The sequence below is a fragment of the Aspergillus ibericus genome (genome assembly GCF_003184845.1).
Source record: "Aspergillus ibericus CBS 121593 unplaced genomic scaffold BO80scaffold_47, whole genome shotgun sequence".
Classification (NCBI taxonomy): domain Eukaryota; kingdom Fungi; phylum Ascomycota; class Eurotiomycetes; order Eurotiales; family Aspergillaceae; genus Aspergillus; species Aspergillus ibericus.
In genome coordinates, this window is record NW_020292145.1 from 179023 (window position 1) to 200427 (window position 21405).

The window sequence follows — 21405 nt, forward strand, 5'->3', positions numbered from 1 at the left end:
TGGGTTACTGCTGACGCTTGGGCCCGCGAGGCTGTCCAAGGAGATAAATAACGATGCCCTTGCCCTCGTTCGGAGGACCCCGATGGCTGATCGGGATCGATCATGGCTGGATGTCGGGACAACTCGTTCGGCCCTTACGCGGGCGCGGGATGCCGCGGCGGGTTCGATTTCACCCTCACGTTCGAGGAGATTGTCATGACCTTGGTGCCCGTCACTATTTTCCTGGCTATAGCCACGATCAGAATCTGGGTGCTGTGGAAGCGTGGTTCCGTGAGGGCTGGAGTGGGACGTGACCGATTGTTGATGGCCAAGCGGGTGAGTCCTCCTCCATCCACTCCATCAGGTTCTGACTGTTTTAGATGGTTACTGGAATGCTATGCGTTCAATCTCTCGCCCTTCTGATATGTGTCAGGTATCAACCACCCCTGACCCATCTGATGCTGGCCGTCACCGCTGTGCTCGTCGTAGAAAGCGTCATCCTCGTCGGTTGGTCCACGCTGGAGCATCAACGCAGTGCGCGCCCAAGCGTCATCTTGAATACCTACCTGGGGTGTATGGTGTTGCTCCAGGGATGTCGTGTTCGCTCGCTCTGGCTAGCAGACAGCCCCCTGGCCCTTTGCATTCTCACTACAACCTCCTTAGCCACACGCCTGGCCTTGTTAACCCTAGAATCCGTGGACAAACCTGCCCTCGAATTAAAGGATTCGCCGACATTAGTCGAAGACCGCGGATCATTCCCAACCCAGGTCTTCTTTGGCTGGCTACTGCCATTGCTGCGCCAAGGTACGTTGCCATGCTTCAAGGAAACACCAGGTATCGCTGTGTCTAATTCCCTCCAGGATACTCAGGCATCTTGTCAGCGGTCGACTTTTCCGGCCTCGAGACGGACCACACGCAGCAGGAGCGACAACGTCGCTTTGCCGCGGCGGTTGAACGCCGACGAGGGACAGACGCCTCCAACTTCCATCTGATCACCATTCTGATCCGCTGCAACCTGGTCGACTTCGCGGGAGCCATCATATTTCGACTCCTGTATATCGCGACGCTCTTCGCCCAGCCGTTTCTTATCCAAGATATCCTGCGCTTCCTAGACGACAGCAGCGTGCCGATCAATCGGGGCTATGGTCTGATCGGTGCGTTCGGCCTAATCTACCTGTTCATCGCCATCTTCACGGCCCACTACGCGCATTGCACCAACCGCTTTGCCCTCGGTTCTTGGGCCCTGTTGGTAAACGCGGTGGTGGACGCTACGCTGAATGCCCCCGTTGCCACGATCCCATCGCCGGGCAAGGTGGGTGCCGCTGTCAATGTGGACGCGGCCAACATCGTCCAGGGATTCCGGGCGATGCACGATATGTGGGCTTCGTTTGTTATAGTAGCTCTTTGCTTGTGGTTGCTATATATTCAGCTCGGAATCGCGTAAGTGCCCGAGACAGGAGTACTGACTTTGTGCTAACTCTTGCAGCTTTGTTGCTCCCCTGCTATCCACCATGGGTAAGATTCTATTTCGCGGGGCCATGCATAGTGCTAATGCTTGACGTCCAGTGTTTACCGCCCTGACTGTCAGTGTCTCGCCGATCATGATCCGCCGGCAGCGGTCTTGGGTCGAAGCGACAGAACGCCGCCTGGGCGTAATCATCCGGACGATTGCGTCCATCAAGGAAATCAAGATGATGGGCCTCGGATCCAAGATGGAAGGGATGATCCAGCAGCTTCGCAGGGAAGAGGTTCGAATGGCAAGGTATGGACGGTAACCTCGGGTTAGACACTGTTCGACTGCTAATCCGCCCCTAGGCGCTTTCGACGCATGATCTCTCTCATCGTACTCTTCTGTAGGTGATGTCGGTCGCTGTGATAATGCTCTGCTTGACTAACATATCCCAGCGGCAGGATCATACCAGGGCGCTACCTTTGTGACCTATGGAGCGTTCGCCATTATCTGTCGCATGACGGGCACATCGCTGAATACGTATAAACTGGACATGTCGCTGTCGGTCCTCAGCATCATGACCAGCCCCTTGTATCTAATGATCCAGCAGGCGCCAACGGTTGTTGCCGGACTGAATTCCCTGCAGCGACTGGATGCCGTGCTTAAGCTCCCACGCGTACCCGATACGCCTCCCCGAGAGGCTGACCGTGTTGCAGGACCCGCTGAGAAAAAAGCGCTGATCTCACTCCAGGGTGTCACGTTGAATTGGGATGGGAGCCCACCGGTCCTCCAAGACATTAATGTCCAGATACTCCCAGGCCAGCTCCATGCTATTGTCGGCCCGTAAGTCTGAACGATCCGCCCTAGGTTTCTCGCTAACTAGATAGAACGGGCTCGGGCAAGTCAACACTCTTAAGGGCTCTGCTGGGCGAGTTGAACCCTACCTGCGGGGCAGTCTCCAAGAGAGTCACCGGAGGGACTGCATACTGTGCCCAGAAGCCATGGCTCATGAACGGGACAATTCGATCGAACATCATCGGAACCGGCGTGTGTGAACCATCATGGTACCAGCAGGTTCTCTTCGCGTGTGACCTAGACAAGGATCTGGCAGCACTCCCTCAGGGCGATCAGACGCCGATTGGATCCGCAGGAGTCGCCCTCAGTGGCGGGCAGAAACAGAGAGTGGTAAGTAGTATCGCGCTAGAGTCGCTCTATAATTCCACGCAGAAGCTCACAGCATTAGGGCCTTGCTCGGGCTTTGTATGCCCGGCCAGAGCTCCTCATCCTCGACGACGTCCTGAGCGGGCTAGACAATACCACACAACACAATGTCATTGAGCGACTGTTTGGGGCCCAGGGCGTGGGTCGCCAGGCGCGCATTACCACTGTCGTGGTTACACATCATGGTAAGCTCGAGCAGGGAGGGTTCTTCTCGCTTCACTAACATGACCCATTCTGATCTAGCAACACTGATTTCCTTGATGGACACTTGCTTGCTCTGTGGAGATGGCAATGTGGAGGTTCAAAGCTCCAGTACTGCTTTGCATCAATTACAGATCGTCGAGTCTGACGACACCCTGGACGAAACGGTCGAGAGTAATGGTCAAAAACTTGTCCCATCAATGAGCCACCAGGCAGATGCTCCACACGCCGCGGAGGGATCCGAACCGGCCGAGGCGGAGGATCAAACCAAGCGCCCCAACTCCCAGAGCTGGCGCCTCTATCGGTACTATGTGCAACTCGTTGGAAACCATCACACCCTGCTCTTTATCGTCCTTAGTGCGACGGTTGCCGGGGTCTCCGTTTATCAACGTAGGTGAAATCTCCCCTTGATTAATCTCTCTGACTCGTCTAGAATACTGGTTGACCGACTGGGCCGATGCGGACTCGAACCACCAACTCTCGATGTATATCACCGTCTACCTCGGGCTCCTAGTGGCGACTCTCGTCATCATTTTTGGCTGGTGCAGGTGAATCAGTCTCTCTGCGTTCTTGATAGGCAGCTGACCCGAAGTAGCCATTATCTAGATATCATGATTCAAAAGGCATCCTTGCAGCTGCATGAAGCGCAGCTCCTCGCCTTCCTGAGGTCAGTGATTCCGTCTCTGGGTTCTTTCAAGGCTAACGAAACTTTTATAGGGCGCCCATCTCCTTCCTTATGGCTGCCAAAGCGGGGGCCTTGGCCAATCGGTACGTATGAATAAGTCGTCCAAGCAGCAGCGGGCTAATGGACGTCTTTAGATTCACCCAGGATATTATGCTGGTGGACGATGAGTTGCCGGTGGCGCTCTTAAATACCGTGTCCTGTGAGCTCTATCTGACTGTAATGGCGTCCATGAACTTCGCTAACTGCCGCCTAGCATTCTTTAGTGCACTTGCAGAAGTGGTGGTCGTCTTCGTGGCATGCCCAGTCATGGCCGCCGTGACCCCGGCACTGTTTATTGTGTTCTGGATACTCCAAGTCTTCTACCTGCGTACCTCTCGCCAGCTGCGTGTTCTCGAAATTGAAGCCAAAGCGCCTCTGTCCCAGCACACTCTGCAATGTGCCGAGGGACTCGCGACCATCCGTGCCTTTGGCTGGACAGCTGCGCTGCAGAAGGAGAGCACTCAGTACGTAAGCGCGGCCCAGGAGCCAATGTACATGTTGTACAGCGTCCAGGTATGGCTGAAGATGGTGTTGGACCTCATCATTGCCGGGATGGGTGTGCTCTTTGCAGGTCTGGTGGTGAAGTTGCGCTCCTCTTCAGAGGCGGGTATGATTGGATTGGGATTCATCAACATTGTATGTCCGAGTTTCCTTCCTCAGACTGTCGCCTGATCAAGTGCTAATAAGATGGATTAGATAACGATGAGCACCACCAGTCGACGGTTCATGGTGGCGTGGACCACCCTGGAGATCTCCCTCGGGGCGCTCTCGCGCATTCACTCCTTTGTCACCGACAGTCCCTCCGAAGACGCAGGCTCCGGGTCTGCAAAGCGACCGATTGCATGGCCGACCGAAGGAAAGGTCGACTTCTGCAATGTTTCCGCAAGTTACACGTATGTGATGACCATCTCGAGGTTGGAGAATACCTACTAACTTCGAGCAGCGCACAAGGCAGGCCGATTCTATCCGACATCAACCTCACGATTCATCCCCGTGAGAAGATTTTGATTTGTGGACGAAGTGGCAGGTATGTTTGCAACCCGGAAACCACAAACGTCATATCTGATCCAGTATGTCTAGCGGGAAGAGCTCCTTGGTGTCCTCCTTACTACGCCTGCTGCACGTCTCTTCGGGCACCATCCGCATTGATGACATCGATACATCCACGATGTCCGTGGCATCGGTGAGATCTGCCTTGACGGTTCTTCCGCAAGACCCGTTCTTCACCCCCGGCTCCATTCGAGATAATATGAATCTGGGAGCGACCGTCTCGGATGATGATCAGATGCAAACCGCGCTCCGCAAGGTTGGGCTGTGGACGTATGTAGAAGAAGAGCTGGGAGGACTCGACAGCACCCTTGATCCGAAGTTAATGCTCAGTCAAGGGCAGCAACAGCTGTTCTGTCTGGCCCGGATGATTCTGCAGAAGGGGCAAATCATCATTATCGATGAGGCCAGTAGCAGGTGAGGCTTCTTCCTCCAACCTTCCTTTCTTTCTTGGCTTGTTATTCCCAGAATGTGTCTACTGACCGTGCAGTGTTGACAATGATACGGACGCCCGGATGAACGCCATCATCCGTTCCGAGCTGCACGACCGAACGGTGATCTGTGTGGCGCATCGGCTGGACCATCTGCTGGATTATGATCGGGTGGTGGTGCTACAGAGTGGCCGGATCGTGGAGACGGGATCCCCTCGGGCACTGCTGCAGCAACCATCAAAATTCCAGGAGCTGTGGCAGAGCATGCATGATACCAAAGGGATCAGCGATAAGTAGTGTAGTGAGGTGAGTTGCGGGATGGCGGGGAGAAAATTGCCATGTCGAACCCGATCATGTGAAGATAAGCCGTAGAGGATGCAGATGGCTTATCCACTCGAGCTCTGACAGCTGACAGGCGAGAGCACCTAACATGCCGGTATCCATTACTGCCTGCCCCCAATGATTACTCCCATTGACATCTCCTCCTGATGTGACTGGCCCTTCGGAAGTAGATGTGAGCAGTGTCCCACCCGATCGCCTTGGATGAAGGTACACACTGGCTATCGTCGGAAAGGCACACTCTAATAAGACCTGGCTCTCATAGTCGGTCGACTCCGTATGCCTTTCGCTCATCCTTGAAGGTGGTTGGTTACTGTTCCGGGCCTACCCAGAAGTAGGGAGTCTCCAAGACGCCACAAATGTACGTCTTCATACGATCTTCAAAGCTATGTGCCCCGCGGACAGTATCCTGACTAACGTGCTTCCTAAGAAGACACCTTAACTGCTGGATGTACCGGAGGCAGTATCCAGCATGCGATCAAACCCCAGGTGTAAGATTGTAGAGGGTTATTGGCCGCTGGTTCGTGGCGCTTCCGGGATAGGGATTGCGAACGCACCCTGGACCGGCGGGCATTTCCCCGGCTTACCTTCCACCGAGGCGGCGGTATGGCCCTTCGCAGTTTTCACTAGGCACTCCAACGTACGATGGCGTAATCCCACTACCACCGGAGTAGGATGGAGCGGAGAGAGGCGCTAGATGGTAATTGCACCAACAGGGATCCGGCCGGTCTACTACCTAGGGTTATGCATCCGGACGGACCCCCGACGGCTGCTCCGCAGCATTCTACGATCCATGGCATTTGTGTCTGGGAATCCTAGCAGGAGCTTGCCTTTTGACTCTCGGATTACGAGATTCTAGTAGGGCGCGTCAAGGTATTGTTCTGAGCAACTGTGCCGGGCAAGAAAAGGGCTACCGTAGCAGTGTCAACTGTCAAGGGTGGGTCAGCGGTGGTCCGTGCCGTGCGCTAGTCTCGACCGAGTGGATTTAGTCGTCTCGCCAAGCCATTTGATGGTCGCAATCCCATTCCCGGCCCGCTATCCCCTCTATCTCTCCGGTAGATAGGTAAATAGTTGATTGTAGACATGGTCTCCTAGGCAGTATAATTCAGCCGAGTATAGTCCGGTGGAATAACCAGGATCATTCCGCTCAAGGCCCCTCCCTACTCATCCTCGTGCTACCGGTCAATTATCCTAGTCGATAATTTAGGTCATGAAATCGGCAAACAGCCCAGGCTTGCTCTTGTGCATCAAGAAGCCAGGCCAGGCTGGATAATCGGGATTATGGCTTCGAGATGTAGGAAGAATGCAACTAGAGGATAAGGACGGGAATGAACAGTCCAGGATGTGGCGACTTGGCTTATCTTCCCACGCCCTGCACGATGTACGGGATCCTCCCTTACATGCACACGCGCATGCGCAACAGAGTGTAGGGAGGAAGGGGGTTTAGTATGATTTTGAACCCTACCAACTGCGGGAACCTGCATTGATAGGGAGAAAAAGCATCCATCCCAGGACACTGTATTTTGTGGCCCCCCAAGTATTGAGCCCCAACATGGAGCTGGCTGGGGCAGTCTCTTATCGGTCAGGGCAGCCACTCATCCCAGAAGGTCCACCAAATTGATCACAGTCATGTACAATCATGATCCATCCACGCATGACGGGTTTCAAGCACACCCTTCCGCTCACTCGCGCCAGCCTAGCACTGCAAGAGACATGGAAGACTTGCAGCTGACGAAGTCAACATTAAAATCAGATGTCATTGCATGCGGGGCCACAGCAGGATTCTACAATCGTTGACAGACACCGATAAGTACCTTGTTCTAAACTAGCGAATGAAATTCGGCATATTGGCCAAGCTGCGCGGCGCTGATCGGCCGTCGCACGTAAAAGAAAGTCATAGATCGGCGATAAGCTAATCTGATGGGCCCCTGACAGATTGACCAGCATTAGATATGTTGCAGACTGTGCAGTGAAACATCGGGGGAACTAGATGCTGCGGGTGGCGGTGATCGCCTCTACCCAAGGTTTTCGACAGTGAGTTGGGCAGCATCCATCGCCGTATCCTACTGCAAGGAGTAGTATCCTCGACCAGTGTCAACTCGGTTGTCTTGGCGATTTGAGGCAAAGGACTCCGGCGATCAAGCATAGAATCCTGCTCTTGGGGAAGAAAGACCGGGCACCAGCCACACTGACCCCGATAGAGTTTCCCAAATCCTGGTAAAGAAAGCATGTCCTCAGAGCTTACCATTGCTTGGATACAATCCTGAACCATGAATGGTCCATGATGTAAGTCTAGTTGGGAAGCCTGTTGCCTCAAGGCCGACCCCGACTCCTGCGTCCGTAGGATGCAAGAGGCCCAGGTACCGATCCCGACCAACCACTTGACAAATAGCAGTGCCATAAGACTGCAATTGGCACGGGGATGTATGAGGTGGATAATGTGATCCACTCCGGGACTGCAGAAACCCATTCTCTGCCCAGGCTGCGGCAGGCGAATTGGTGATTTCGCCCTTTGATGTCTTTCCTATCTGGTTGCGTTCCCATTCCGGCGGCATCCTCGACCCCGCGAGCAGTTGATCTTCCAGCATTGACCGAAAAGACTGATCAGTGAGCGTGCTCGGGGGCTGTTGGAAAATTCAAATATTGCCAGACCACGGCCATCGTTGAGCTACAAAATAATTCGGTACGGCCGTTCTTCTCTCTTCTCGGTTTCGCCCATCCTATATCCCACTCGACTCAAGTTGGCTACTCAGACCCGGTTCGAGTGCTGTTGAGTCCATTGACACGATGAAGCCGGAACCCAGCAACTCGTCCACCAGAACGGTGACTGCCGAAAGACTTGTCGACTTTGACGGACCCGATGACCCGCTCAATCCCCAGAATTGGCCGATGAGGAAACGGCAAGTGCTTCCTTCATTACTGCATAGGTCGAGGCTAATCAATAGCCAATTTCTAGAGCATCCATGTCTGTCATCATAGGTCTCGCCACGATGATGGTCTCCTTTGCGAGCAGCGTGTTTGCCCCCGCCATCCCACTAGTCATGAAGGCCTATGGAATCACGAGGGAGGTGGGAACCCTCGGAATTTCGCTCTATGTCTTTGGCTTTGCCTCGGGCCCATTGATATTCGGGCCCTTTTCCGAACTCCATGGCCGACACATCCCCATGGTCATCGCCATGTTTGGCTTTACGGTCTTCTCCTTCGCAACGGCGGTTTCCAAAGACGTGCAGTCTTTGTTTATCCTGAGATTCTTCACCGGATTCTTTGGCGCCGGTCCTCTCACACTCGCGGGCCCTCTCTTCGTCGACATGTTCAACGCGCGGCAACGGGGCATCCCAATCGTCATGTTTTGTCTCATGGTGTTCACCGGGCCCTTAATCGCTCCATTTATAGGCGGCTTTATCGTCATGAACCCGTCACTGGGTTGGAGGTGGACGGCATATATCCCTGGGATCATGGGAGCCGCGATCACGGTGTTTGTAACCCTGTTCCTCGACGAGACGTATGTCCCCGTGGTCTTGGCTCGCAAGGCCGATCGTCTACGTCGGGAAACTGGGGATTGGTCGATTCATGCCGTCCACGACGAGGTCAGCTTTGATCTCCACGCTGTTGTTCGGGACTACTTCAGCATCCCCCTAAAAATGCTGGTGTGGGATCCGATCGTGTTGTGCATGAGCCTCTTTGGCGCATTTGTATACGGACTCCTCTATCTCTTCCTGACGGCGTACCCGATCATCTTCCAGAAAATTCACGGCATGAACCCCGGGGTGGGTGGACTGCCGTACTTGGGAGTGGTGATCGGACTGCTGCTTGGGGCCGTTGGGATTGCAGCAACCCAACCGTGGATGGAGCGGAAGGCGGAGCGGACCGGGTTAGAGATAATGCCCGAATGGCGCCTTCCCATCGCCATCCCCGGAGCCACCGCATTTTCCGGGGGGTTGTTCTGGCTGGGGTGGACGGGGTACCAGCCCACGACCCATTGGATAGCGCCCACATTGTCGGGGTTGCTGACCGGGTTTGGCTTGTTGACCATGTTTCTGCCTTCCTTGGTGTATCTAGTGGAGGCACGGGCCCGAAAGTGAGTCTCCGTCTATCTGCCTGTTGATTGCAGTCGAGCTGATGCAGATGCTGTGTAGAAGCGCGTCGGCTGTGGCGGCACACACCTTCCTGCGGTCGGGAGCCGGAGGCGCGTTCCCGCTCTTTGCAACATACATGGTGAGTGGTCCGACTCTGGCACGGGGAGCGATGGACCCGAAGCTAACGTGCGACGGGGCTTTAGTTTAACAACATGGGGGTGGAATGGGCGTGTACGTTGCTGGGCTGCATCGGGGCGGTTCTTGTGCCCATTCCGGTGCTGCTGTACGTGTGCGGCGCGCAGATCCGGCAGAAGAGCCGGTTGTCGGTCGCGTAATTGCTAGATGAGCCGGAGCTTTGATCAACAGGAGGAGGGCTGGAGGCCAGGAAGATGAGGAGACAGCGACGAGGAGCATGAAGTAAAATGAGCAATCTATTGGAATTGAATGGCCGTATCGATCCGCCCGCGCCAATGACTGCTTCGCCCGATGGCATCAGGCCGATGCATCAATGGGTGATGATGATCGGCGGGGTGGAGAGGAAATGATTGGGCGACCCGGGAAGGTTACCGTAGCACTAGCGACTCTCTTCCACTTAAGGCTGCCGTTAGTGGCGGGCCTGACGATTGGGGCCACCAAATCAGGACGCGCAGGAATCGAGCTCCGCGAAGCTCCCGCGTTCCAGTTTCATCTTGCTTTCTTTCTTCCTGTGCTGGTTGGCTTGCATCACCGGCTTTGCTGGCTTCCATCGCATGGCTGAAGGGTGGGCACGTGAGAAGCCATAGAATCAACAAGTGAATAAACCCACCCCCTCGACACCAGACAGCCACGCCCCGTCAAGTCGCCAATGGGTCACGGACGGAGACAGCAAAGAGTCCCTCCCTCCCTTGGCCGCAGACGGGATCTCCTCCGCTGATGTGCAAATGGTGTCCTCCCCTAACGTCTGAACCATCTTAACCGACAATGGCGTGCTCCGGAGCTATACATCATCACCACCCGCTCCCTCCACGTCGGTATCCCATCTATCGTTATTTAACTCGCCCATCCCAACGTCGCACAGGACCATGGCTCTCCCTCTGTCTAGGCCGTCCACCGTGTCACCCCCCAGGCCCCTTTTAAATCCGCCCATCCATCCCCGATCCTTCCCCTCACCGCTACCACCGCATCCCCTCCCCACCCCGGGATCGCCTCCGCCCACCTCTCTAGATGCACGTCTTGTGATCGGCGACTTTGCACCGCAAAATGGCCGCTGCCACTCACCCCGACCTCCGCGATAGGAGTAGCACCCAGCCCCTGCTCGAGGCAGATGAGTACGATGAGTACTCGTGGGTGCTGCTAGAAGACCATCCGTTGCGCTCGGCTCCCACCGAATGCTGCCCGGGGATTCTTTGGGTTATCCACAGATGCTACGCGGCGGTGAGCAAGAGATGGAGCGATCGCGCCCTCTCATTGATCTGCCTGTTCTTGATGTTCCTGTAGGTCTTCTCATCTTCCATCGCACTCGATGGTTTACTGACAAACAACCATTAGGGTTGCCATCCAGTTCCTATCACTATTGCCATACGGGGTCTCTTACGTCTTCCTTCGCGATGAGTACAAAGAACAGGCAGGGTTCGTTCATTGGCCCGTGGAGTTCCATGACCAGCCCGCTGCTTGTATCTCTTACAACCCACGCGCACATTCAAATGCAATTCAGTACTCGATCGCTGCGGGCTGTGCTGGGGTCAAGGCCGATATCTGGGTCCAGGACGGTGACCTTCTTGTGGGTTCCTCGATGTCAAGCCTGAGGAAAGAGTTCACGCTGCGCAGTGTCTATCTGGAGCCACTGCTGGGTCAACTAGATGCCAGGAACACCGACCAACTATCTGAATGGGATCCGATGCAGCAAGTGACTTTGTTCTTGGAGATCCGGTCATCAACGCAGGACGTGTGGCCTCGTCTCTTCTCTGAACTGGCTTTGCTCCGCGAACGTGGGTACCTGACCCACCGGAATGGGACGCTGGTCGTCCCTGGGCCTATCACCGTTGGTTTAACTGGGAGGAGTCACGCGGACCTTGATGATACCTATCCACATGGCTTTGAAAGCGTTGTCGATTATCTATTCTTTGATGAGCAATTAATGATGGAGGCTGAAGGGTCCGGTGCCACCCCAGCATCCACCGAGGATGAACCTGAGCAGGACTCAGGGAGCCCAATCCCGGGCTTAGACAAACCACCCTCTAGCGGAAACTTTCCGCTTTATAGCGCATCCGTCAATTTCATCGCGACCATCGGGTCACCTCATCGAGGTCGATTCTCTCGGCAGCAGGTCGAGCTGATCCAGAGCCAAGTGCGAGCCGCCCATCAACAGGGAGTGCTGGCTCGGTACGAAGGCATCCCCTGCTACTCGGAGGGGATTCGACGCATCATCTGGAGGATTTTGGTTAAAGAGGGTGCCGACCTCATTGAGGTAGACTGGACCGGGTGTGCTAGCCGGGGCTGGCGATTCTTTAGGATGTCCGGTAGCCAAACCCGGCATCTTCCTTGGCCATGGGGGTAGCCTGTGAGCTGAACATATATAATGATAATGATTATTCTTTCATGAACGATAAGGGATCTGTGCTCCTCGAGTAAAGATGATAAAGCATCACGAAAAGAAAATGCATACTGAGGGTTACGGGTGCTCCGTCGAAATATACCCCGGGTTGCTAGCATAGCTCGGGCCGCCCGTGGTAATTGCACGACCAATTCCCACCTGCAAGGAAGGGATGAAGCAAGGGGTCCGACTTTAAATCATCGGCAATGTGGCGAGCCGCGGGCGGCATTAATCGAGCATTACTCTGTACTCCGTACGGAGTACACAGTACACAATTACACCATACCTGCGAAGTAGCTAGTCTTGAAGTCGGAACGGATGATTGTCGGGATCGCAGGATCGGCCGTACAAGGTATGTTGACAAATCCGCCTATGATTAGAGCAAGTCAGCACTACTGGACATCAAATATATTACCGGAATTGACCTCGTCTGCTTGATGGTCTCCTGATGAATTTCCCGACCGACGCACCCACGAGAAATGCCTCAGACCACGACACCCAGCAGAGGGAGGGGTGGGAACGGTGTATCAGATCGCGACGGACGCCTGGATAAGTAAGTATAGGGAGAAGTGGTCAGGGCCGAGTTAATCGGCTGGGATCGGCAGGCATTGCAGGTGGGGAAAAGACATTGCTGGCTGTCATTAGTCATGGCTGCGCCTGTACTCCATGCTGCTCCCTGGTGCCAATCCATCCTGCAGGTCGCAGCAGGAGCCTTCAGGTTGCACGGAGTACGTAGGTAGGTACGGAGTACGGAGTAGTGGTTGAAAGTAAGCGAGTAAGAGTGGTACTTTGTAAGTCGAGTGGTAAGCAGCCCGGCCAGGCCCTCTGGACCCTCATTGGGTTCAACATAACCCAGCATCCGAAGGTTTTTTCCTGTCATTTCAAGTGTCTGAGATCTCGTTCCTCCCGTGTATTATCTGTATTGTGTATTATTTTCCAGATTGTGAAGAAGACTGGTGGGTGGAAGCCATCAGATTCTGCTGCTCGGTATGGATCAGATGGAGACTGCACCCACCCATCGACCCAGTGGAGGAACGCATGACACGTCGCCGGCTGCATGGCATGGATGCCAACGGGCAGCGATCGGGTGGAGGGGGGAATGCAGAGGCCAGCTGGAGGGATTGGGCCGATACTTTGAATTCTAGGTACTCCGTAGAGAGTAGTAATCATCGAGGTACTGTGGAAGTATCAGGCGTCAAGGAATCCCAAGAGAGAGACAGGCCCACCCGGTTTCCCCGCTCCCACGACGGCCCCATCCGGCCACTACGTTTTGCAGCCTCCAGTCCACCGCGAGTGCTGCTAGTCCCTCGTTTGCATCCGCTTGATTGGCTTGCTGGGCTCCGATGTGTCCTCCAGGGAACTCTTTCGTCGTTTCCCTGGCTCCGTCCCTCACCGTTTTTCCCTAGTAATTCTTTTCCATTTCCCCTGCCCTCGCTCTCCACTCTCCTCCTCCTCTCCCTCCTCTGCCGCTGTTTCTCCTGCTGCCTCCTGCGTGCTTCATCTCTCCTCACTTCTCAGAGCTTTCTGAGCTGGCTTGGTTCGCTCCCCCTCATCCCTCTTCCCTCCCCATCATCATCATCCCCATCGCCAGATGAATTGATGATCTCCCGTATCGACTGGGTCTCGATTTTCCGTTTCCTTGCCGCCTCCCGTCCGTCTCGTTCAAACTCAACTTTTACCGCCATTTCGCGACCTGCTGAGTCCATCCGCGCCCGAGCCCAACCCAAACTCCCAACGACGTTCATGCTGGCAGCACCCCCCATCTCTTCCGCACCACCCCTCCCTTGACGATGATGATGGATTTCCAGAAACACCATCCGCATCATCCATATCACCCGCACCCGTCCCTGGTGGGCGTCGTGGCTCATGATCCTCGGGTTGCGCCCCCCGCGCCGCCAGCTCGCGCCTACGGGCCACCACGTCCTCCATCGCCGCGGACATTCTACGATGCCTTTCATCGCCGCGAGCCCGAAATGCCTAGATCCGGTGTCACGCCGACCTACAGCTATCCGACCCCCTCGTCGGCCCCTGCCTCCGTTCCCACCGTCTCGTACGCCCATGAGAACGCCTATGCGTCATATCGGACAGATAACAACGGGTATCACATCGCGTCGGCGAACCATGGCTCACTGAAGGAGCAAAATCTTCCGGGGGGCCATCTGGACTCTGATAGCCGCCAGGACCCCCATTATAATCCCAATTACCCCAACAAACAGGATCGTCGGATGGTGTATCGTGAAGGTAGGTCACTTGCATTTCGTTTCATACCGCTTTGATTTCCTTCATTTTCCAAACGGCCTTTTCCTTCCTCTCCTCGGGCTTTCTGGGTTTTCTTGATTTTCCTACGAGGTTGCGGTGTGACTGAAAGTCCGGTGTGTCGGAGGGTCGGGCCGTGATCGCGTCAGTCCTCTCGGAGCATACCTGGCAGAGCAAGTTAGACGGGCGAAGCAACGGAGAATGTATCCTGGATGGGGAGGATGCAAACCGGTGGAAGTCTGGCCATCTGCGCGGGCGCGGTGGCCCGGCTGCAGCCTTTGTTTATCCGTACTACAATCCCACCGTCACTTCCGACGCTCAAGGAACCCAAACTTTGTGCCCGGCTCTGCGGACCAATCAGGGGCAGCGCACCAACCGCGTCTGTGGCGCCTGATCGACTTCCAGCCCAGGAAGCCTCGGGAACGCTATGCCTGATGCGCCCTAGTGCATGATGCCAGGGCATCGCTACCCAAGCGGGTCTAGCGCCGGACGAGCTCGTCCAGGCCCAGAGTCACGGGTTCAGCCCCAGTCGGAACTCGCTTTGCCTGTCGCGCGCCATTCTTTCTTCCTGCATCATCATCATCACCTGTTGCCTCCCCATCTCCTCTTCTCGCCCCTCGGGCTTTCTTCTTCTTCCCTTCCCCTGCTTTTCTTACCTCTTGTAATTTCTCATCTGTCCCTGCTACATCCGTGCCTGATCGTCGCTTTACCCACACAGCTCCCCTTTCCCCCTTTGCATGCGACATGAATCCTCCCCCGTCGCATGACCCAGGGCGTCGGAGGTCCTTGGGCAGCAGTGGCAGTCCCGCGTTTCCGGGTGAGTTCCAGGCGGTCCGACTCGCATCATCTCCCCGGATCTTTGGTTCACCGCTTGCCACGCAACAGGGCGCCTGATTTCTTTTGCGGCCTGGCTGCCTGTGATCGGACATATTGGCTAACTCCGAGCGTCTCCTATCTAGGTGTTCAAGATCAACCACCCGCGGCGCCGCCGTTGGGGACGCGCCGCATGCCTCCTCCTTCGCCCCCACAACATTATCCCTCCCGAGGCCAAACGGGAAATGCCCCTTCGTTGTCCACTCCCTTCTTGTCGCGTGAGCCTCCCAGCAACCCGGCTCATCATCGTCCAGGGAGCAGCATGTCGATATCATCCATGCTAGGCTCGGACGCTGACCGACCAGGCCGGGATGTAGGCTCTTCTTCGTCCATCTTTTCGCGTCTTCCAGTGTCTTCCGCCCCGTACGGAGCCACGCATCCTCCTTCGGCCCCTGGCGCGATGTCGCCGCCGACCGCGCCCGCGCGTCCGTCCCCGCTCGAGTATCCGGGTTTCCGACGGTCCCAAACTCCCGAAAAGTCTTTTGCGAAGAACCAGCCCTCCCGCCCGTACCGATCCGGCTCCGGCGGTGTGCCCCAGCCCATTGCCGACCAAGCCAAATTCGGAGGCCTGTCTCGCGTCCCGCCCCCGTCGCAGTATCCCGATAAGCCCAGCTCCACGCACCCGTCGCCCCAGATTGCCTCTGCCGAAGCCCCGTATAACGAACCCCGTCGCTTGAGCTTCAGCGGACCAGTCCCTCGTCCCAGCAGCCAGCCTCAACATCTGGAACCCCCGGCGCGCACCACCGGCTACAGTCCCTTGTCCCGGCCCGTCGCCGTGGCCGGCGTCGGAGAGGGTCCATTTGCTGCCACGCATCAGCGAGCTGCATCATATATGGGACACGAACCTCAGCACGCCCGATACGGAGGTCTGTATGGGGATCGACACGCGGAGGAACAGGCTCATCGCGATCGGGAACGAGCGATCGCGCACGAAGCGGACACCAAGGCTGCATCTCACCCTCCGTCCCGATACGGCCCGCCTTATGGGGACCGGGAGGCCGCCACCCATCGGCCGCAGCAGTCTCCCTGGGATTTGGCCCGCTCGCAGCCTCCGTCGCCCGAAACGAAGCGTTTTCCTGTTCCTGAGCCGGGTTCCGGTTTCGGATTTGGCGCCATCCAGAGCTATACCAAGTCTCTGGGCTCCCAGCTCGGAGGGTCGCGACAGCCAGCGCTTTCCGTCCATCCCCCTCAGAGCCAGCCACCCCCTCCCCCCTCGCACGAACAGCCGCCGTATTTGAGCAAGCTCCAGACCGAAACCCGCGTCTTCCCGCCGACCTCATCGGGTGGCCCGCCATCATTGATTCACTCGGCGTCGTCGGATGACCAGCGTCGCAAAGGCAGTGATGAGCTCTTGGCGCATCGAAATCTTCTCGGAGTTGGATTGGACTCGAAACGCGGGGGGCGCGCGTCACCCCTCCCCCAGGCCGTGCAGGGTGCCCAGGCTCAGATCCTCGGCCCTGCAGGCGACTCGGGCATCAAGAACGAATTGGGCCGAGTGTTCTCCGGGATTGGAAGTGGTGTCGGAGGTGTCACTGCCACCGCTGGTGGGAGTGGTCCGTCGACCCCCATGGCCCCCAGCCCTTTCAAGCGCGACAGTGCGGCGGGTCGGTCCAGCAATGGGGAGACGACCGCGGACGACAACAAGATTGCTCGCCCGACCTCGGCCAATGGGAAGCGGCAGAGAAAGTCGCGCGATGAAGACAGTCGAGCGGAGAGTGAGGCAGCTGCCCTGGGGGCGGCCCGTGGCCGGCGCAGTCGGCATCTCCATCACCACCATCATCAGTACGTGTTTCCTGGTACCAACAGTCTCCATGTGTTTCATGCTGACGTGTCCAGCCACCACCATCACCGCCACAAGCCGGAGGAAGAAGCTGCTGCCGCTGCTGCTGCTGCCGCTGCTCTTGGGTCCAGTCGTCCCCTATCCTCGGTGAATTTCTTCCATCGCACGGCCACCCCGGGAGAAGGCACCCCATCCGCCACGGGCCCCGCTCTCGGACATCATCACCACCACCATCATCACCACCATCACCATGCTCCCCGACCGGCTGCAGCTGGCAGCAGTGCTTCGGCGGTGACTCCGATGCGGGAGCCTCGCACGGTAGTTACTATCGAGCCGCTTCTCAAGAGTGTCGCGCATCTGCCCCGGCATCACCTTGGTTCGACATTGTATGCGCCCCGGATCGGCGCTCCCACGGAAAAGGCGACTCTGGAGAGTGCCAAGTTTGGATACACCACCACACCGCTTCCCCTGCCTCGCTTTGAAGGCAAGGAAAACTGCACCTTTACCATCCGCGTGCCCCGGTTCCGCATCGATACGGGCCACCGGGAGGAAATCTGCGCCCGTCGCGCGCTCTGGGGCACGGGCGTGTACACGGACGACTCGGACCCGGTGGCCGCGGCAATCCACTCCGGATTTATCCGCGGCGCGTGGGGCGAGGATGTGGACGTGGATCTGCTGGACCTGGAAATCAAGGAGGCATACCAGCATGCCCCCCAAACCGCCCAGGACGTTGGCGCCGAGGATGGCGAGCGACCCCGGGTGCCCCCGGTGCCCCCGACCGACAAGGACCTGCACATTACGCTGCTGATTTTGCCCCGTCTGGAACGCTACGATTCCAGCGTGTTGTTTGGGCTGAAGTCCCGGGCCTGGGAAGGATCGCACGACGGGATGAGTTTTAAGGTGCAGCGCGTCGAATGGGTTGACGAAGGGGTCGGCCGCGGGGAGGAGCGGAGCGGCGAGGCGCGACGCAAGCGACTGCGCAATTTGATGCAGACGGGACGGATCTGCACGGGGCCGGGGGTGGTCAAGTTGGATCAGCTGCGGAACGGGGTGCAGATTCCGCGTCGCAAGCAGCTCGAGAGTCAGGAGCAGCCGTCGGCGCTGCAGACGGTGTCGTGACGGGTGTGATATGGGGTGATGTAGATGTTGATCTTGTCGATGTGGAGTGGATTTGCGTGTTATGATTGCCGCGGGAGGCGTTTTGGGATTTCATTTGTTAGGATTAGCGTGGCGTGGTGCAAACTGATACTTGCTAATCTGAATGTGTTATTGAAGTACATAAGAGATACAGTACGAGTAGTATTCTATGCCTATTTCTGTGAATCCGATGTAGTCCAGTGACCCTGTTGATGACACTGAATTCTTGAACTGATGTTTTCATCACCCCCGCGCGGTAAACTAAATCACATTCAATAAAAAGACCCCATTCATCCCGCAGTCCAGTCCTCTACCACCATCCCATCCCCCTCTCCACCTCCCTCTACCCCTCAACCCTAACTCCCTTCCCTACCCTTCCTACACTCCCCCACCCAACAACCACCCAACAATCCCCCCCCCCCCTATATCTCATTATCATTATGATCAAGATAAGTAGTTACCCCCCAAACCTCTCCAACAACACATTACCCCCATCCCCGTTATCCCTCACCAAAAACTCCACATCCGCCCGACCCCCAATCACCCCATCATCTCTCCGATTCCGACGGACTACCTCCTCCACGGAACCCCCATATATCCGCATTAAGACCTCGCATCGCTCACAGAGTAACAGGCCGCAGCCTTTTGCGTCGAGGGACGTTGGGTCGGTGATTGGCTCGAGGTAGATGGTTTGTGTTTGGGGGGTGCTGCAGCCGAAGAAGGCGGGGTGGGGGCAGAGGGTGCACCAGGGGTTTTTGGGGGTCTTTGGGTTGGGAGTAGTGGGGAAAGGGATTAGGGTTGCATAAGCGGCAGGGAAGTCGAAGGTGGTTGGGGAGAAGCCTTTGATGGGGATTATGTGGTGGGTAGGGCAGCGGAGGATGTGGAGGCGGGAGAGGGCGCAGGTTGGGCAGATTCGGGTTGGTGGTGGTGGTGGTTGATTGGGGGATGGGGATGGGGAGGGAAGAGGGATGTATGTGCCGTGGCCGAGGTCGAGGATGGGGATGGTTTGTGGGGGACCGGTGCCGAAGAGGGCGTAGGTGAAGTTGGTGCAGAAGTGGCAGGGGAGGGTGGTGGTGGGGATTTGGTGAGGGTGGGTGGAGGGGAAGGGGAAGGTGAAGGTTATGGGGTGGGTGAGGGAGGTGTGGATTGTGCGGGTGGTGGTGGTGGTGGTGGTGGTAGTAGTGGTTAGGGCTGGGAGGAGTGGGATATCTTGCGGTTGGGTGAAGGGGCGGAGGGTCGATGAGTCTGTGGGGTTAGTGATGGTGGATATGGTATTGGGAACTGGCTCCGCAACATCCGGATCGAGGGTATTCGCATCGTCTTGCCCGAATGAGGTGAGCTCCTGCGTATTGATCTGAAATGTCGGATCGATCCCAGGGGAGAAGAGTTTGCAATACCGAGTACTGCCGATGCATTGCTCACAGGGAAAGGCGTCTGGATTCTGCACCAGCGAGCAAGCAGGGCCGGAATCTCGACATGCTTTGCACGTTTGTGCCTGAAGCTCATCTTGTTCCAGTATGTGACTATTGTCTGCAGTAGGTGGTTCGGCAGCATCAGGTCCATCATCTTGATATATCGGCAAAGAAGCCAAAAACGCCTTCCCAGCTTCACTAGCCATATGGACCGTGACAATCAAACTCGGGGTAGTCTTCGGTCTCTTCGACAAACGCTTCTGTCGCAATTGTGCGCGTTCGATCTTCGGATCGTAGTCGTCTGTGCAGTCTTCGTCGATCCAGGAGGTGAGGATGGCGGTGGTGGGGGAGCGCTTTCGGAACGAGTACTGGCGTCGATCGGGAGGGGTGCTGGTTGTTCGGGATTTGGGTTCGAGGAAGAGGCGCTTGGCTTGGGCGAGGGTCTGTGGTGTGTATTCCATGGAGTCATCGGGTGCTGGGAGGAGATGTGGTGGGTGGGTTGTGAGGAGGTTGTGGATTGCTATATAGGTGGTGAAGAGACAAGAAGACAGCATTCACTGTAGTCAAGGTAGTGGGAGCAGCTGTTATCTAAGGTTGGATGCTCAGAGAGGATGGATGGCACACCTGGAGTGAGATCGGCACAAACAGCCAGGCAGGAGCAAGAAAGTTGTCGGAACAAAAGGTTGGACGCTGGTGCAGTAACATATACTTCATGCCTCAGATGATGAAGCACCGATCAATCAAGTGAGGTCATCCCCATGATTGTCACTTTACAGTGGAATGCTATTCGAACTTCGAAGGGAGAAGTGAGCTGGAGGGGTCATGATACACACTTTCAACTGTCACTCAACTTCCTTCTACAAGCACATACTCATAAAGCCAATCCTATGAGAACAAATTACATCAGCAACACAATCTCATTCTGCCACCACAGCAGCAACTACCAACAAGCAACTACATAAAAGGGGCTATCACCCAATATCCATCGAGATCCCAAGACACAACCATAACATATCACCACTCCATACAATTCCCTTCCACATATATCGTATCCAACAATATCCTCACAGAACCACCCCCTTTATATCTTCTCGACGAACTGGTTACATTGGACCATTTCTAGGCACCGGACTATACACTATCAGCATTCTATTCATTCTCCCATACCCGCTGTAAGAGGAGGGATTCATACCCAGGAATAATCCAAGCGGCCCCCAGACCCGCCAGCACCACCGTCGCCAAAAAGACAAACGTCAAGAAAGTCTTGGCCCAGAATTCTGCGCGAGAGGGTCTGGCTGCCCCTGTTCCTCATTGATCGGTTAGCATATATACTCCTCACTAAACTGTAAGCATGAAAGGTAAGAAGAGGGGAAAGGCACGCACTGGAATTCGTAGTTGTCACGGCAGTCTCAGTACCCGGCCATGCGGTGCGAGAGGGCTGCGTGGTGAGGGTATTGCAGCTGTCGTATCTCGGAAGGAGGGGCTCTTTGCTGTACGCAGGGAGGGAGTTGGTGTTGGAGGAATCGCTGGGTATGAGGTTGAGGGTATACATGGTGGATTTGTTTTTGCTTTGTAGAGGAGGAAGGAGATGCTCTGCACAAGTAGAGATCGTATAAAGTGCAGTCTTCAAAAGAGCAGTCGTATCTCTCAAAAGGAGAAGTTCTCACAATAAAAGTCTTAGACGAGCAGATGCACTTGTACCACTGAAGATGAGTGGGAAGAGGAAGCGGAAGGGGAAAAGAGAGAAGTGGCGGGAGGACAGCAGATATACTAGGCTGCGATGATGGCATACCATGTCGTCAGGATGTAGTTAGAATGTCATCCTGAAGCCATACCATGACTCCCCAATCTCGCTACCGCTATGATAGCACATAACCTGGCCATACTGTGACAGTAGCACTTGTGAC

General features: G+C 56.0%; 7 protein-coding genes across 7 annotated transcripts; 4 read left to right on the forward strand and 3 right to left on the reverse strand.

Moving 5' to 3' along the window:
• Window positions 1-102: 102 nt before the first annotated feature.
• BO80DRAFT_448589 (P-loop containing nucleoside triphosphate hydrolase protein) lies at window positions 103-5350 on the forward strand (the record flags this gene model as incomplete). Its single annotated transcript, XM_025721686.1, has 19 exons — window positions 103-315; window positions 360-783; window positions 840-1419; window positions 1466-1494; window positions 1546-1750; window positions 1795-1832; window positions 1885-2272; window positions 2317-2614; window positions 2673-2835; window positions 2894-3241; window positions 3285-3399; window positions 3447-3518; window positions 3569-3619; window positions 3671-3735; window positions 3790-4211; window positions 4272-4468; window positions 4519-4602; window positions 4656-5039; window positions 5113-5350. 19 exons carry the CDS (start codon window positions 103-105, stop codon window positions 5348-5350), a joined length of 4314 nt encoding a protein of 1437 aa, XP_025571576.1.
• A 1740-nt stretch (window positions 5351-7090) lies between these two features.
• On the reverse strand, window positions 7091-8109 carry BO80DRAFT_196262 (uncharacterized protein). The gene has a single exon (XM_025714157.1). The coding sequence runs from the start codon at window positions 7860-7862 to the stop codon at window positions 7305-7307; it is 558 nt and encodes a 185-aa protein (XP_025571577.1). The 5' UTR covers window positions 7863-8109; the 3' UTR covers window positions 7091-7304.
• Window positions 8110-8179: 70 nt separating this feature from the next.
• BO80DRAFT_458368 (MFS transporter) lies at window positions 8180-9803 on the forward strand (the record flags this gene model as incomplete). The annotated part of the gene is made up of 4 exons (XM_025722273.1): window positions 8180-8292; window positions 8349-9470; window positions 9529-9607; window positions 9672-9803. 4 exons carry the CDS (start codon window positions 8180-8182, stop codon window positions 9801-9803), a joined length of 1446 nt encoding a protein of 481 aa, XP_025571578.1.
• A 433-nt stretch (window positions 9804-10236) lies between these two features.
• On the forward strand, window positions 10237-12010 carry BO80DRAFT_467988 (uncharacterized protein). The gene is made up of 2 exons (XM_025722898.1): window positions 10237-10940; window positions 10996-12010. The coding sequence occupies exons 1-2, from the start codon at window positions 10708-10710 to the stop codon at window positions 12002-12004; spliced, it is 1242 nt and encodes a 413-aa protein (XP_025571579.1). The 5' UTR covers window positions 10237-10707; the 3' UTR covers window positions 12005-12010.
• Window positions 12011-13374: 1364 nt separating this feature from the next.
• BO80DRAFT_496465 (uncharacterized protein) lies at window positions 13375-18446 on the forward strand (the record flags this gene model as incomplete). Its single annotated transcript, XM_025724026.1, has 5 exons — window positions 13375-14281; window positions 15015-15113; window positions 15256-16951; window positions 17006-18030; window positions 18388-18446. The coding sequence occupies exons 1-5, from the start codon at window positions 13831-13833 to the stop codon at window positions 18444-18446; spliced, it is 3330 nt and encodes a 1109-aa protein (XP_025571580.1). The 5' UTR covers window positions 13375-13830.
• A 97-nt stretch (window positions 18447-18543) lies between these two features.
• BO80DRAFT_482520 (putative C6 finger domain protein) lies at window positions 18544-19959 on the reverse strand (the record flags this gene model as incomplete). Its single annotated transcript, XM_025723409.1, has 1 exon — window positions 18544-19959. The coding sequence occupies one exon, from the start codon at window positions 19957-19959 to the stop codon at window positions 18544-18546; it is 1416 nt and encodes a 471-aa protein (XP_025571581.1).
• A 642-nt stretch (window positions 19960-20601) lies between these two features.
• BO80DRAFT_448594 (uncharacterized protein) lies at window positions 20602-21050 on the reverse strand (the record flags this gene model as incomplete). The annotated part of the gene is made up of 3 exons (XM_025721687.1): window positions 20602-20629; window positions 20691-20799; window positions 20882-21050. 3 exons carry the CDS (start codon window positions 21048-21050, stop codon window positions 20602-20604), a joined length of 306 nt encoding a protein of 101 aa, XP_025571582.1.
• Window positions 21051-21405: the final 355 nt, after the last annotated feature.

Coding starts and splice junctions, on each gene's coding strand:
- BO80DRAFT_196262 (XM_025714157.1), bottom strand. CDS start 7,862: ATGGGTTTCTGCAGTCCCGGAGTGGATCACATTATCCACCTCATACAT.
- BO80DRAFT_467988 (XM_025722898.1), top strand. CDS start 10,708: ATGGCCGCTGCCACTCACCCCGACCTCCGCGATAGGAGTAGCACCCAG. Junction 10,941..10,995: donor TGCCTGTTCTTGATGTTCCT/GTAGGTCTTCTC, acceptor AACAACCATTAG/GGTTGCCATCCAGTTCCTAT.